The 16,446-nt window shown below is 35.7% G+C and overlaps 2 protein-coding genes across 2 annotated transcripts in view; one reads left to right on the top strand and one right to left on the bottom strand.

The window, feature by feature from the left end:
* The window catches only part of LOC136850252 (uncharacterized), a 355,341-nt gene extending 347,596 nt beyond the window's left edge, over positions 1 to 7,745 (top strand). The window contains exon 5 of the mRNA XM_067123922.1: positions 7,611 to 7,745. Within this exon, the coding sequence (XP_066980023.1) occupies positions 7,611 to 7,619 (9 nt within the window). The 3' untranslated portion in view covers positions 7,620 to 7,745. The remainder of the gene's footprint in view (positions 1 to 7,610) is intronic.
* Positions 1 to 16,446, bottom strand: part of parvin (beta-parvin) — a 130,941-nt gene that overhangs the window by 48,724 nt on the left and 65,771 nt on the right. The window lies entirely within an intron of this gene.

Below are 16,446 nucleotides of genomic sequence, written 5' to 3' on the forward strand. Positions count from 1 at the left end.
GTGCTGAAGTTTTCTAAAGTACTGTACTGGTATGCTTAGGAATTTTATTTGCATCGGTACCTTGGATTTGGGAACTCTTGACTATAGCGGCAGACTTTTGAGAATTGACCTTGAGAGGTTTATTTGAAAACTTAGTTTACAAAGTCTTTCTTTTGATCAGGACTTGACTTTTCAGCTTTAGAACTGACAGTACGCATCAGCGTTTTGATGATATCATTATAATGTTCAAACAAATCTAATATGTTGGGATAGTTATTACTGACTTTATGAATCAACTCCCTCTTAATGGAAGGAGGCAGCTTAGAAAACACATGACTCAAAAATTTGTTACCTGAGTACCCACAGTAAGAAAGTCAACCTTGTACACCTTCAATTCATGTACCACAGACTGAACCTTATTGATGTAAGCCCTCACCTCAGTAAAAGTAGGGTCATACAGTACTTAGGAAAACCACTAAGCAGAGATTTGAAAGTCTCATCAACAATGAATTCTTCGTCAAGAAATTCTTCGACAATTGCATAGCTACAGCATAATTATCATCTGAGACTGAGAGGGTAGCAATAAGCTTAAAGGCATTGCCAGAGAGATAACTCCTAAGGTAAGTGAGTCTGTTGGCATCTGACACTTGCCCACCAGCATTGATGAAATTCTCAAACTGCAATAAAAAGTTTTTAAATTCAAGCTTGTCGTCTGACTGACCACCAAACACTTTACACTGTAAACGAGGCAACTTGACTGACACTGGCAGTACCAACATTAGGTTTCTTACGGTCATTCAAAAGTTTCTGAATTTTACCTAACCTTAAACTAACTTCATCTGCATATACAGCTTGACTTTTAAATTCATTCTGAACCACCGGTTCTTCAGGAGACACATCACTTCATAATAAACATCTAAAATTTGTTTACTGACATTCTCAATTTTGCCCGGGAAGGACTGGATACCTTTCAGTTTGATTTCAAAATTTTCCTGAGTAAGGTCACCCACAGGTACCTTTTCCAACAGATCAAGAGCAATCGTAACACGAGATTTAAAGCCCGCTCTCTTCCTAACCAAAGGGGGCAAATCTTGATCAATGGCTTCTATTGACATTTTGATAAACTAGAATATGCGGCAAAAACAGCAAAAAAATATTATATATATGCTACACTTAACCTAACTCGGCTGTGCATTAACACAAAGTAAGAAAAATTATACGGGCTATGCATCAGAAAACAGCAAGAAAAATTATATATACACTTGGCCCTACTAGGCTATGTACTAGAACACAGCAAGAAATATCATTTATAAACTTGGCCCTACTAGGCTATGTGGCAAAAACAGCAAGAAAATATTACATATAGGCTACACTTAACCTAACTCGGCTGTGCGTCAACATACAGCAAGAAAAATTGTATGGGCTATGCATTAGAACACAGCAAGAAAAATAATATAAACACTAGGTCCTACTAGGCTATATGGCAAAAACAATAAGCAAACACTTAAAATAATTCAAGGAATTCAAGGAACAAGCCTGCACCACCAAAAAACACAAGGTGATACAGTGATGATGTTAGGCTAATTTGACATCCTGATAAATTACCAACGTTTGCACGGAAACAAGGTAAACCACCCCCTTTTTCTGTCTGTCGGATGTGTGCGAGGGAATTAATTAAATTTAAAACAATAATGAAGGCATGAAGAACAACCATGCTCTCATTTTCGTCGAAAAGAGGAAAGCTTGTGTGAGAACTATTTTGTTTAATTCTCTTTGAACGGAGCCTGCGCTCCCAAAACTACAACTCAGTGATTGTATGTTCACACTTCACAATTAATTTGATCTGGGAAATACATTTTCAAGTCAAAAACTATACTCCATAAGGTCTTACCAGCATATAAGGGCTTGCCATGAAGTAGGAGGTACGTAGGCTTTCGACGAAAATGTTTCTTGTCGAAGAATAGCTGGACGTCTCGGTGACTGCAAAACGCCCAGAAATCCTTGTTAACAGAATAGTTCACTCAGTAGGATCATTAGATTTTAAGTTGAAATTTGATTCAATTCTTGATGATGAGGGAAGAATCCCCTGTAGCCACTTGGGCTGGCTTTTCCTTGAAGACCTTGAGGTTCACATCCGACCTCCATTCATCTCTAGCTTGGTGAATTGCTTGAAGAGAAGTAAAAGACAAGGAGGTGACGCTCCCTTTTGGCACGAGAAAGCCTCAACGCATGCGTCGCGATGTCCTTTATATTAACTTTCTATGCATTGCAAAATACAGACCTTATTTCTTTGATTTCGTCTTGATTATTAATACAGGCAGTCCCCTGGTTTACAACGGGTCCGGCTTACAACGTTCCAAGGTTACAACGCTTTTCAAATATATTCATCAGAAATGATTTCCCGGTTTACGACGCATGTTCTGGGGTTACAAAGCGTTGTATGCCGATCCGACAGAAGAAATATGGCTCCAAAACTGCAGAATAATAAAAATTTGGAGTTTTTTTTCATGAAAAACTCAATAAAAATGTAGTTTACATCGTTTTCAATACACCCTAAGCATTAAAAGTAAGATTTTCTTAGGATTTTTGTCGATTTTCGACGGTTTTTCGGTTTAAGACGATTTTCGGTTTACGACGTGGAGTAAAAAAAAACCCTGTCATAAACCAGGGACTGTCTATACTTGTATGACAATTTGAAGTTAGAAAATAAACAAAATATTTAATGCATTAATATTTAAATGAAAATTTAAGTAAATGATCTAAAATTTCTCACACTAGTGGAAACCAACGGACCCACGGACAAATATCTGGCACACTTAGCCTAAGCTTAAAGATAGTCCAGAAAAGTCACAAAAGCCTGGGCACAGACATATCAATGGCCTTGTCAAAAACAAAACTTGGACCATTAGTGATTGAACGGGAAAACTGGTGCCAACGCTTACTGCCTGACTGGGTATCTACAAACCCAGGGCTCCTGGCGATTGCTGCAGGTGCAATGGCACCACTCACTATGGATCGCAATCGGTTACCTGGCTCAAACAAATTGCTAGAATTACCATGGGACAACCAGGACAAACACAAAGACCTAGACCTACCATAAAACACAAAGATCTAGACCTACCATACCTGTGCTTAGGTGACCAAGACCTAACTATATTCACAGAGGACCGAGAAGCGAAGGCAGGAGACAGAGGGCACAGTCCTAGAAAATCCTGGGATGTTAGCCCTTATCTGGAAAACCTGGGACTACCAGGCCCGTTGGCAGGGGCGCCAAGTGACCAAAGGAATGAGGGGACACTCACTACCAATGCACTAGACAAGTCCAATGAAAAAGATGAAATTTATTTTTAAAAAAATGCCATTTAGATTTACCTGAATCAATATATGACTCTAATCTGCTACCCTGGCTGACAGTGGGTGTAGAAGGGTTTAATCCACTCTGCAATTTACCATCTCCTCTATCTCTTCCAAAGACCAATCCTTTAAATGATCACAACAGTTGTCTAAATCACTATTACATCACTATGATCAATGCATTTTTCATGAGTACCATACTTCAGTTAACCCTTAAACGCCGACTGGACGTATCGTAAGTCGACTAAAATTGTCTGTCGGGTGACGAGTGGACGTACCATATGTCGACTACAAAAAATTTCAACCTTCGGTCAACTTTGACTCGACCGAAATGGTCGAAAAACGCAATTGTAAGCTAAAGCTCTTACATTCTAGTAATATTCAATCATTTACCTTCATTTTGCAACAAATTGGAAGTCTCTAGCACAATATTTCGATTTATGGTGAATTTTTGGAAAAAACTTTTTCCTTACGTCCGCGCAGTAACTCGGCCGAAAATTTCAGAAATTCTTTCGTCATTTTGTCGTAATTTTTGCACCATTTTATATTAGCCGTTACGTAAAGTTTTAAATATGGAAATGTGTGCAATTTCATGTAAAATACAACAAAAAACAACCGATGGTTGTAGCTTTTATCAGTTTGGAAATATTTTCATATAAATCACGATAAGTGCCAAAATTTCAACCTTCGGTCAACTTTGACTCAACTGAAATGGTAAAAAAACGCAATTGTAAGCTAAAACTCTTACATTCTAGTAATATTCAATCATTTACCTTCATTTTGCAACAAATTGGAAGTCTCTAGCACAATATTTCGATTTATGGTGAATTTTTGAAAAAATTTTTTCCTTACGTCCGCGCACAGTAACTCGGCCGAACATCTCAAGAAATTCTTTCGTCACTTTGTCGTAATGTTTGCACCATTTTATATTAGTCGTTACATAAAGTTTTATATATGAAAATGTTCGCAATTTCATGTAGAATACAACAAAAAAATAACTCATGGTTATAGCTTTTATCAGTTTGGAAATATTTTCATATAAATCAAGATAAGTGCCAAAATTTCAACCTTCGGTCAACTTTGACTCTACCGAAATGGTCAAAAAACGCAATTGTAAGCTAAAACTCTTACATTCTAGTAATATTCAATCATTTACCTTCATTTTGCAACAAACAGGAAGTCTCTAGCACAATATTTCAATTTATGGTGAATTTTTGAAAAAAACTTTTTCCTTACATCCGCGCGCGGTAACTCGGCAGAACATCTCAGAAATTCTTTCATCACTTTGTTGTAATGTTTGCACCGTTTTATATTAGTCATTACATAAAGTTTTATATATGAAAATGTGCGCAATTTCATGTAGAATACAAAAAAAAAATAACTCATGGTTGTAGCTTTTATCAGTTTTGAAATACTTTCATATAAATCACAATAAGTGCCAAAATTTCAACCTTTGGTCAACTTTGACTCGACCGAAATGGTCGGAAAACGCAATTGTAAGCTGAAACTCTTACATTCTAGTAATATTCAATCATTTACCTTCATTTTGCAACAAACTGGAAGTCTCTAGCACAATACTTCGATTTATGGTGAATTTTTGAAAAAACTTTTTCCTTACGTCCGCGTGTTAACTTTGCCGTACATCTCAGAAATTCTTTCGTCACTTTGTCGTAATGTTTGCACCGTTTTATATTAGTCGTTACATAAAGTTTTATGTGAAAATGTGCGCAATTTCATGTAGAATACAACAAAAAATAAATCATGGTTATAGCTTTTATCAGTTTTGAAATATTTTCATATAAATCACGAAAGAAAAAATTCTACTTTCGGTCAACTTTAACTCGACCGAAATGGTCAAAAACTGCAATTGTAAGCTAAAAAACTTACAGTCTAGTAATATTCAATCAATTACCTTCATTTTGCAACAAACGGGAAGTCTCTAGCACAATACTTCGATTTATGGTGAATTTTTGAAAAAAACTTTTTTTTTATATCCGCTCGTTACGAATTCATGCATCATTTTGTGATAATATTTTCTCTGTGTTGCTTTGATTGTTTTACAATTTGTTATATACCAAAATCATCGCAATTTAGTGTACAATACAAAGAAAAATTGATCGTTTTACAATTTGTTATATACCAAAATCATTGCAATTTAGTGTACAATACAAAGAAAAAAAAAATAACTCATTAGCTTCAACCGTTTTGCTCACAGTGTGATTTGTATACAATTATATATCAATTTTTTTTCGCGCTGTCATATATTTCAATATTTATATATGATAATGATATTTTTTTCATTTCTGATGGTTGCATACTAAACTTCAGGCAATGACAAAAAAAGGAGCCAAAAATGAACTCTTAATCTTAAAAACTAAGTGTGCTGTGATTTTTTGAAAAAAACTTTTTTTCCGCTTCGGCGCTAACTCCCTAACGCCGCCAGCATACGGCAGACACTTTTGTAAATAGAGGCTCGGCGTTTAAGGGTCAATAAAATCTGGTCTTACCTTACAAAATTTAACAACTTGAGATATGGATGATTTAGATGAGAAATCCATATTGCCAATAACAAGCCAAAATCCAAACGACTGAATTTGTTAACCATGGAAAAAACAAACTAAAATTCAGAGCACTTGTCAACACAACTGGCTGGTTTCAACAAGAAAAGAATAACAACCAAAACTGTCACTGTCTTACCTACCCTTCAAAGAGTGGGGTTAACGATCGGGAGAGTTACTTAATGATTATTTCAATTTTAACACTTGTTGAACCTGTGCCAAGTAGTCACAGGTACAGCAAATGATAAGAGGGTAAAGTTCACCTCAAAAATACAGAAATATTGGTAATATCAAATGACAACACTTCTGAAACAAACTTGCATAAACCCCTAAGCAGTACCATATGATATAAACAAAAACAAATCAAGATGTGCTTACCATTCTTCATTGGTGCAAATGAAACATGGAAATTACACTAAATTGTTGTAAAATAAAAAAAAAACATGTAGAGAAATTAACACAGTGCTAAAAGTCAATACACCAGCAGGTAAATTCACTTTAAAGTCATAAAGATCTTTTAACTTAACTGTTTTATTTATTATTAAAGCACGCTATCATAACCCATAGTTTAACGAAATGTCAGGCAGGCAGCTTCACCTGTTTATCCCTGAATGATAAATGTTCACATTTTATATTCACCATACAAGTTGACCCTGGTTTTGGAAAGAGATTCTGAGTCTTCAAATGTGAAATTTATGCTGGCATATATGGTACAGTCCAACCTCTTTAAACCGGCTCCCTTGGGACCAGGCCATAGCCAGACCACAGAAAATCTGGGATGACATAATCACCCCTAAAAACTCCCTATGTAAACAGTCTTGCCAGTTCATGCCACATGTATAATGCTGTGTTACCAAAAGTACAGTAGAACAAAGCTTATGAATAATCACTGTCATTCATTAGGGTTCGTCCCTTATGAAAATTCTGACCTGCTCCATAAGTATCGCCCCAGAAATGCTTACACTTTCGGTTATTCGGAGATTAAACCACTTTACATGCACACTGTTGAGTTCTGATCTCTTGGCACCTTTCAGTGTTTTAAAGCACTCCAAACATTTCCAGCTTTCATTTTCTGCAAAACTTGTGGTTGTTAATTATAAAAAATAGTGATGAATTCTTAGGCAAGTCACAATGTTGGTAAGCTTGATTTCATGTATGAAGATTTGCATTTAACCTAATGAACTTTGGCTTCTAGGCCTATTTATTAGTTAAAAACTAACTCGGATGTAAGTGCATTATCTATGGTATCTACTGAAACCGAGACAGGCATAGAAAGCCTAGCATAGTGTAAGCTACTGAAAATACCATATCGCACCATACAGAATGTATATGATGAATCATGTTTTTGGGTGAAATTTTAATGATCGTATGAGACACAAGATCTGAAGATACACAAGTACGTATATATGCAAATTGCAGTTCTTTTGTATGCTTTGTATTTTTTGAGTTTCACAGAATGCTTCTGTTGGAAATAAACTGTGGTTGTGTATTTACAGAGCAAGCTTCGGTTCCAAAATCCAAGAAAATCCAAAAACTGAAACGTGGCAGTGTGGTGGCATTTGGAAAGTGGGTTTGTATGATGACATTTGCGTTTGGTTTCTCGTGGTTGTTTGATGACTTTACATTTTTCTGACATTATGGTTAATTTGTATGCATGTTTTTGTTTGTAAATGCATGATGGGTTTAAATTTCATGTTGTTTTTTCTTTTTCACTTGCAGTTTGCTTGACTGTGTTAGGGTTGAGTAACTGGACTCCCCTTCACCTGATACAGAGAGCAAGAAATCTAAAAAGTGCAGAATTACTCCTAAGAAAAAGACAATTAGAAGAGCAGTTACACATAGAGGAAGGGATAAGGCAGAGGGGTGAGAGCATAGAGAGAGAAAGCGAAGCTGACATTTTGCAGAAACAAAAGCACTTGGTCAGGTCACTGTTGAGTTGGTTATAAACAGTTGATGGGCTCTCGGCTCAGTTGGAAGCCTTAAGCATAATGTGTGGAAAAGAAGAAATCACCTCAAAGAGGGAGGCAAGAAAAAAATATGACTGAGAAGTTTGAGGTGAATCAAGGAAGTGTAAAGGTGAAAAGGTTACAGACGAAGCTGATGCTGACAGTGAAAAACTATGAAAATAAAGAATATAACATTGGCTTTCCTGATTTATTGACAGCAATGCAATGCTTAATTGATTCCTTGAAAACCTACACAGATTTATGAATTAGGTTAAGGTTCTTTTTGGGGGTCGTTGTGATTAAAACTGATGAATTAGATCAAGGTTCTTTTTGATGGTCATTGTAGATTAAGACTGATGAATTAGGTCAAGGTTCTTTTTGATAGTTGTTGTAGATCAAGACTGATGAGTTAGGTCAAGGTTCTTTTTGTTGGTCATTGTAGATTAAGACTGATGAGTTAGGTCAAAGGTCTTTTTGGTGGTCGTCGTAGATTAAGACTGATGAATTAGGTCAAGGTTTCTTTTGATGGTCATTGTAGATTAAGACTGATGAATTAGGTCAAGGTTCTTTTTGATCGTTGTTGTAGTACTGAGATTGATAAATTAGGTTAACCCTTAAGGGAAGGGCAAATTATATATGCTGCACAGCCCCAGACCGGGCAGACTTTAAGGTTGGCCAATTTAAGAAGAAACACATCAATGGAAAGAGGAAGATATGCAAATGCACGTGGTGTAAGGAAAAAAATTTTAAAAAATTTTCCCTACCTTCCACTGGAAGTTGAAAGTGACTATTTACAACCATGTGTGGGGCCTTTTTTACAAAACACTCATAAATTTTACCAAGTTAAACATGTTTTTTTCTAATAATATATTTTATTTTATTTTGTAAAATTATAATTACAACTCAAACAATATCATAACAGATAAGAACTAAAATCAGTAACAAATACTGAGCATAGTTGTCATAAAATATTTACGTAAATTTACTGAGATCGGGAAATGCAGTAACTTTTTTTGCATTTATACATGTTTTTTCTAATATTTCTTTGCAAAATTACAACTATAACTGACACAAAAGATAAGAATTAAAGCATCAGTAATCCCAGGGTATATTTATAAGCAAATAAATAAAAAGACTTCATGGCAAGACATTCCCCCTCCAAGTCAAGAACAATACTGAAATTCTCAAGATGCCTATGATTGAGCTGAGCTGAATTCTTTAGTTGCCACAATTCATTTATGGGCCACTGAAGTATTGGAAACTCTTTCCTGCTCAATACAGACAAGTCATACGGCATGTAATACTGATCCTCCTCAGAGGGAATCCATCCACTACCCAAAACCTGTTTTAGATCCTCTATTGAGGGAATCTGTTCATTAAGGGTTAAGGTTCTTTTGATGGTCGTTGTAGTATTAAGATTGATAAATTAGGTTAAGGTTCTTTTGATGGTCGTTGTAGTATTAAGGTTAACAAGTTAGGTACTTTTGATGGTCGTTGTAGTATTAAGGTTAACAAGTTAGGATAGGTGATAAGAGTTTTCTTTAACCTCTAAATCTGTTCCCATCATCCTGCACCAATTGTATCCAAGAAAAAGCCCCTACAATGCAGTCCTCATAGCTGCTCAAGAACTAATGGCATCTGGTTAAAAAATGTCCCTAACCATGGGAGTTCCTGGACCATGGTATGACGGATTTTTGAGGTCGGATTGTACTTTGTTTGAGACTGATATGCCATATCATATAAATTCAAGAAAGCTTAGAAAAGTGGTGTAAGGAATCAATTCAATTTGCTACACCAGCCACTGGATGAATTACATTGCCAAAACTAGAAGACGGCAAATCTCCTCCATTGTTGAAATGCACTCGTTTCTCTTCTCCATATTCCATTTCTGAGGGTAAGGAAGGTCTCAAACATGAAGGTTCATCAATTCCAGGTTCTCATATTAAGGAAAATTCATCAGCAAAAATAAGATGGTGGACAAGCTACTATCATTGCAGTTGAAAATTTACTGTGCACTATCATATCATGGGCTTGAAAGGTACAAAATCCCAAGGGTCTGGTCCCCCTAGGCTGGTTCCACCAAAGCTGGACTAATGCTTACAGCATGCCTAAGATTGGTTGCAAACAGTCAGCCTCATTATTATCATTATTCTATTAGTACTGTTATTATTATTAAATAGTCTAACTAGAACCCATAGTTAAAGTCAGTCAAGTGTTGCCCCAATGACACCTTAGGGCTCTAAAATCACCTGCTGAAGAAGTGAGCAAGTACAAAGTGCCTTCCTGGAATTATGAGGCTGAAATCAACCTGGTTGGTTTCTCTAAGGAAAATCTGCCAGTCAAATGATATAGGACAACCTCTCAGATGACGAGAAATGTCATCCAGGTCAATATCATGACCATTGCAGAAATAGCCACAGCTATGATTTGCCAACACAGGGAGCAGTCTTCTCTGATGTACCAACAGAATGAAACAACTTTCTGCATACTGAAAAAGCCTGAAGAAGGAACTGGTTCAGCTAGTAGATATTAGGATGACACAGTACTACTGTGTTGCTTTGGAGACTGCCAATGTATAACTACAATCCATAAAAAGCAGTCTACATCTTTCACAATCTAGTGCCTCTCCAATATTACATCAACTTGATGCCTCACACCTGGTAATCCTCAGGTCCTGTTTGTAGAGGGCAAGTCCACTGTTTACATCACTTCTATCAGTCACCAAAGCTCTCTTACTGTTTTGATGTCCTAAACAGGATTAATTTTAGTTTCTTTCAATGTTGATGACTAATAATGTGACAGAAGTTGGACAAATTAGCAAATCAATTAAACAGTACTATTCTATCCTCACAGCTACCTGCATATGCAAGATGTAGGAATTACTTGGAAGAAAATCTTCAGAAAGAAGGATTACATCTCCCACTAGCCACTCAGTGTTAATGGATTTATTGCTGGTCTGGTCTCTCAACTTGGGAGGATTCTCTTTTAGAGATAGATTGCTGACAAGACAAAGGGGTTGAGAATCTGCTCTTCCCTCTCTAGTAGGTGGATATCTTTTCAATGCATGGTTATGAGCCTAAGAAAGCCAAAATCTGTCAACTTTAACACCAGGTTCACAAGGGCCTGAAAGAATCCAGATTACCAGCAAGTCAGACTCTGAAGCGATTATGAAAATAAAATTACTAAAATCAATAGCCCAACTGGGGTGATCATTATGTTTTGTCAAATAAGCAAATTGAAATGGTCTGCCTGAAAACTAAGTATCTGCCTGACCATTTACAATACCCAGATGCTCTTGGCATTCCTTGCCATGCACACTAGGAATATGACCACAAATAGAATTTATATAAATTTTTATAAGATTTATTATTTGGATACTTACCTACTGTTAAAGATAGCTTATGTCTCAGTACCAATAAGTAAGTCGGCATTCAAACAAAAGAAGATTGAATGACTGACCCCCAGACAACTGTCTAGTACACCTGTTCTCCACCTGGTGTTTTTCGAGTTTTAGCTTGTCAGAATTTTCCTTGACAGCCCACAAAGTTGTGGGGAGGCTGGGTGGGGTCTCCTTTAACTGTAGATAATATGATAAATTTTATTAGGAAAACTTACAGGTTTCTTCCACTTCAATTCAGCCAGACTGAAACAGAAGCTGGTGCCACAAATGCTCTAAGATGATGCCTCAACCTCTTTAAGATGGTGCAGAGAAGAGGCAATCATACTGAGTAAAAGTTCAGTAAAAGATGAAACTTCAACAATCTAAACAGAGACCTGGACAACAAACTCAGTCTCAGCATGTTCAAAGTACTTGTCAGTCTCAAGAGTATGTCTCTTCAAAGGAACGAGACAGGCAATGAAAACCGAATCTTCGACCTAAGACAGTTGAAGAGCTGGTAAAGCACCTGTATCATAAGCGGTGGCTCTCCGTGACTTCAAAAAACCAGGAAGACAAGAGCTGGTAGACTTAAACGAAGCTTTGTGTGCCAGAGTACAAGAAAAATTATGAAATGCACTTGAATTGAATGAGAAAACTTAGACTCTTGAAATACTTAATATGCACTGAAACACTCAAAAATAACAGAGGCCTAATCTCTACATGGCCTCTTTTCCCCACTAAATGAGGATAAAGCAAGGCACAATCCTCCAGCAAACGTTGATACACTGAAGGAGATTCCTTCGATTCAAACTCTTCTTCTGTCAGAGGAGTTAGGGTGACTGTGGGCGACAGCAAGCCACCACCTGCAATGAATCCATAACTCAATGAAAAGGAGACAGAGAAACTAAGTCTGAGGTGACTCACCTAAGTCAACACAAGTCAGCTGAGCAAAAGAAAATGAAGTGCCACAAGGCACAAAAGAAAACAGGAAACACTGGGAGGCAAGGTGAAAAGGAGCAACAACCACCACTCCCACCCTGTCCAAATGCAACTCCACAAATTTGAGAGCATTCCCATACAAGAGATCCTTAGAAAGCTAAGTAGCTAGAATAACATCTAGCCTGCAAATAACAGAAGATACTGTAACCATGGTAGAACTGAAAAGAGAGACATTACTAGAGGCAAAAGGAAGAGACTTGTCTATAGTTGAAGATACAGCATGTAAAGAATGAACAGGTACAATTTGGGGACAAAGAGGAATAGCAGACAAGGATTTAGAAGGAGATATACAGTAAACCCCCTTTATTTGCGGGGAATGCATACCACAACCGCCCCCCCCACCGCAAATAGCTAAAATCCACAAACACTTAGAACAGCCTATTTTGATAGTTCAAACACACACAAAAAAAACTAAAAATACTTATACAGGTATCATCCTACTTACCATGGGTTTAGGTTCCAAAAAATCCATCATTTGTTGGAAAAAATATATCTCGAATATAACCCAGCCTACACTAGGGTACAGTATTCAGTGCCATGTATACAAATATGACAGCCTACCCTACACTATAAAGTAAACTCTATACATACATGGTATAGTAATTATTAATATCAGCTAATTCTGGAGGTTCATACAGAGTGACTTATGATAATTCAATACAAAGAGAAATTGAATAACATACAAAAATTAGCTTAGCCTACACCATGGTATATCATATACATATACGGTAGCCTAGCCTACATTATACTGTACTCTAAATTCACATAATATTGTATTATACAAACATCGACATAACGAATATAAATCTTTTCCATGGATCTTTTAGAATGTTATGCTTTAATTCACTGTATCCAATAATATTGTATATATTACACCGCTTTTGTATTACAAATTGCGATCAATGTTTTGGTTTGGAAATCGATTACGCATAAGTTTATTTTGCTGTGTGTAACTCAGTTCAGAGAGCTTTTCTTGCTTCTAGTTACTGTAAATGAATCTCTAGATACTTTATTTATATGGGACAAGGTTATTTTTCATTATACGAAGTGTTTTTAAGTCGAAATATAACTTAAATACATCTCATTGTGAAATTAACTTAGCTATTTTTTTCATCAATAGATGATGTTGGCTATTTGGGGGCGTTTGTTTTGTGTAAAAAAAATCAAGATTCCGTTCGCTATTTCCACTTGATTTCATCATAATACGAGCTTTACGTATTTATTGTTTATCGGCATAAAAACAGCAGTATTGTGTTCTTTCATACCCAGTAGTTTTGATTAAAATACTTACTCTCCAATTTTAATTACAATTACGGTCAAGTTTCATCCATGTTGCCGATGCACAATAATTTATAGTCATCAGCAGCTTGAACACTGTTTATTCAGCTTCAGCTACAACTTGCAGCTTAAATTTAGCTGTATATTTCCTTGCCAATCTTTTATCCATACCGAATAAGGGTATAATGTAAAAATATATTAGTCCTATTCTACATAACTTCATTTGTACTACAACTACGGTAATTGTTTATTACCGTATGATGGTTGAAATACAAGCAAAGCAGCTGTCGTTATCCAATTCGGTTATAAGCAAAACAACAGTTTCTCGTTTGGTTGTTTATAGCTGTACGCATTTACGCAAGAGTATAACATTACTAACAATACTTTTATCATTCTCTTTTATCTTTTTAACTAGAAGATGGTGGAAAAGAAGGTGGTCTATTGTAATTTGGTCTCTCTCACTGCCTGATTGTAAGCTGCTGCCTGTGCCTGAGTGAAATTTAAAAATATTTTATAAATATTGTTGTACTGGTATTAATTGCTTACCCCATCGAATTATTGTAGGGCGAATTATCGTAACTCGAGCACTACCTGGGTAACTAAGTATTTTAATAGTTTTATCACAAAACGTGAATTTAGTCATGACAATGACATGAAAATACGGTAATTAGTGAATATTTCTCAGTGAAAAATACCGCAAACGGGCGAATTTTCAGCGAATAATGCATATATATGTTTCATAGAAAAATCTGCGAATAGATGAGTTCGTGAATCGTGAGACCGCAAATACAGGGCTTTACTGTAGATGTAGAAGAGATTGGTTTAACAGTCAACTGAGTCACCGTAACATCACAATACAGTGCACCCCACGCCCCCTTTTAACGCGTTTCACATTCCCAAGCTTCATTTTATTGCAGATTTTTGTGGACCAAATTATTCACTTGTCCATGGGGAATTTTCACTGATGCGTGAATTTTTTCATAGAGCAATATTCACTAATTATTGTAATTTCATTTTATCTTAATGACTAAACAAATTTTTATGATAAAAAATGATTAACTAATTTTCAAATGTTAATATTAGTGTAAACACCAAAATACCTATAAAATGTTTGATACAAATTAAATACAAATTGTAAACTTGTTAAGCTCATTCTGGGGCCCACCCTGGAATGACAGGTGGGCCCCAGAATGAGCCTAACAAGTTTACAATCTCTCTCTCTATAAACACAGCAAAATATCTGTAAAATGTTTACAGTAATACAAATTGGATAACTCTTTAATACAAATCGTAAACTAGTTAAGCTCATTCTGGGGCCCACTCCAGAATGAGCTTAACTAGTTTACGATCTCCCTCTCTCTCTCTCTCTCTTTTAAGGGTAATATAAGATGTATTTGAAATTATATTACTGTACTGTTAAGTGTTTTTGGATGATAGAGCATACTGTACAATATCTGAAATATTTGCTAATTATTTTAATTTTATTTTCAAGTCTGCTTTTATTGAAATGCAAAAACCTGTACAGTAATTATGCATGGAAAATATGAAAAAATTAATGACAAAGTAACATCACATTTATCTATGAAACTAAACTGTGCAAAACAAATAAAGATACGTGCATAAAAAATCAATCTTTCTCTTATATCAGAGAGAGAGAGAGAGAGAGAGAGAGAGAGAGAGAGAGAGAGAGAGAGAGAGAGAGAGAGAGAGAGAGAGAGAGAGAGAGCGCTTTTGTGTTAATACATCAGATCACAATAACTTGCTTGGGACGAGACTTTACAATGTGTACTGTTATAATAGTCAACTAAATTTGTAATGAAATACAGTACAATAAATCGGACAAAGCAAAAAATATGGCACTACTACCTTCGTCAATCTGTCATAAATTGCTGGATTTGTTTATTTTCCTGTTTTTTTATGTTTATGTATGAGATTCTGATTGAAAATATTTTTATGGTGATTAGGTCAATACAGTATAAATGGATTCTGTAAGTGAAATAATATGTTACAGATATTTTGCAATGTTTTCTCATTAAAGTATACAGTATGTATACTGTGAGAGAGAGAGAGAGAGAGAGAGAGAGAGAGAGAGAGAGAGAGAGAGAGAGAGAGAGAGAGAGAGAGAGAGAGAGAGAGAGAGAGCACAAGAATTTTTAAATAAATTTATGGGAGATGGTGAGGACTAACCACAAAATGATGTAAACCAAGAACTTGCTGTAATAAAATTTTTTTTATATGTGTATTTGTACGTAATCATGAAAATACTAACATAACGTAACAAACCTAGCATTCTGTTTGGAGGTACATGTCCCGTCATTCTAAACTACCCATGTATTTTAGATATGCTCTACACAGTAGTACTATCCTAAAATATGCACCTGTACAGTAAATATCATTTAAATATCACCTTACAATACAGGAAAATATCAATACACGTAAAATGTATGCCCAGTGCATTGCAATATGCGCAAAGTTACATATGCAAAAGAAAACGTGCGTCTGAATGATAGGGGATACTTAAGAGTAATAGTTGTAGGCTGGTATTTAATTCTGCAACATGACTTTGAAATGATATTAGGGTATTCTGGGATGATAGTTCGAGGTATATTTTTTATTAAACTGTTGAGTTTGGCAATGAACTGTTAAAATAGGCAATTATAATTGTTTTAGGGGTGTACATAACCTATTTAAGAGTAACAGGAGTAAGAGAATACTGTAATGTAAGGTTAATTTGGGTGTTTAGGAATCATGGCTTGGGGTGTACTTTTGTTTGAAATGATAGTAAATTGTTTTAGTATGATAATTTAAGGTATATTTTTGTTCGAAATATCAAATTAAGCAGTGGAATGTTAAAATAGGCAGTTATTAGCATTTTAGTTTAAGGGGTACATGGCATCTGGCAGTTATAAGCCAATTATACGCATTTTTGGAGGGGATTTTTGCATTTTCGTAG

Source organism: Macrobrachium rosenbergii, chromosome 21, assembly GCF_040412425.1.
Source record: "Macrobrachium rosenbergii isolate ZJJX-2024 chromosome 21, ASM4041242v1, whole genome shotgun sequence".
NCBI lineage: Eukaryota > Metazoa > Arthropoda > Malacostraca > Decapoda > Palaemonidae > Macrobrachium > Macrobrachium rosenbergii.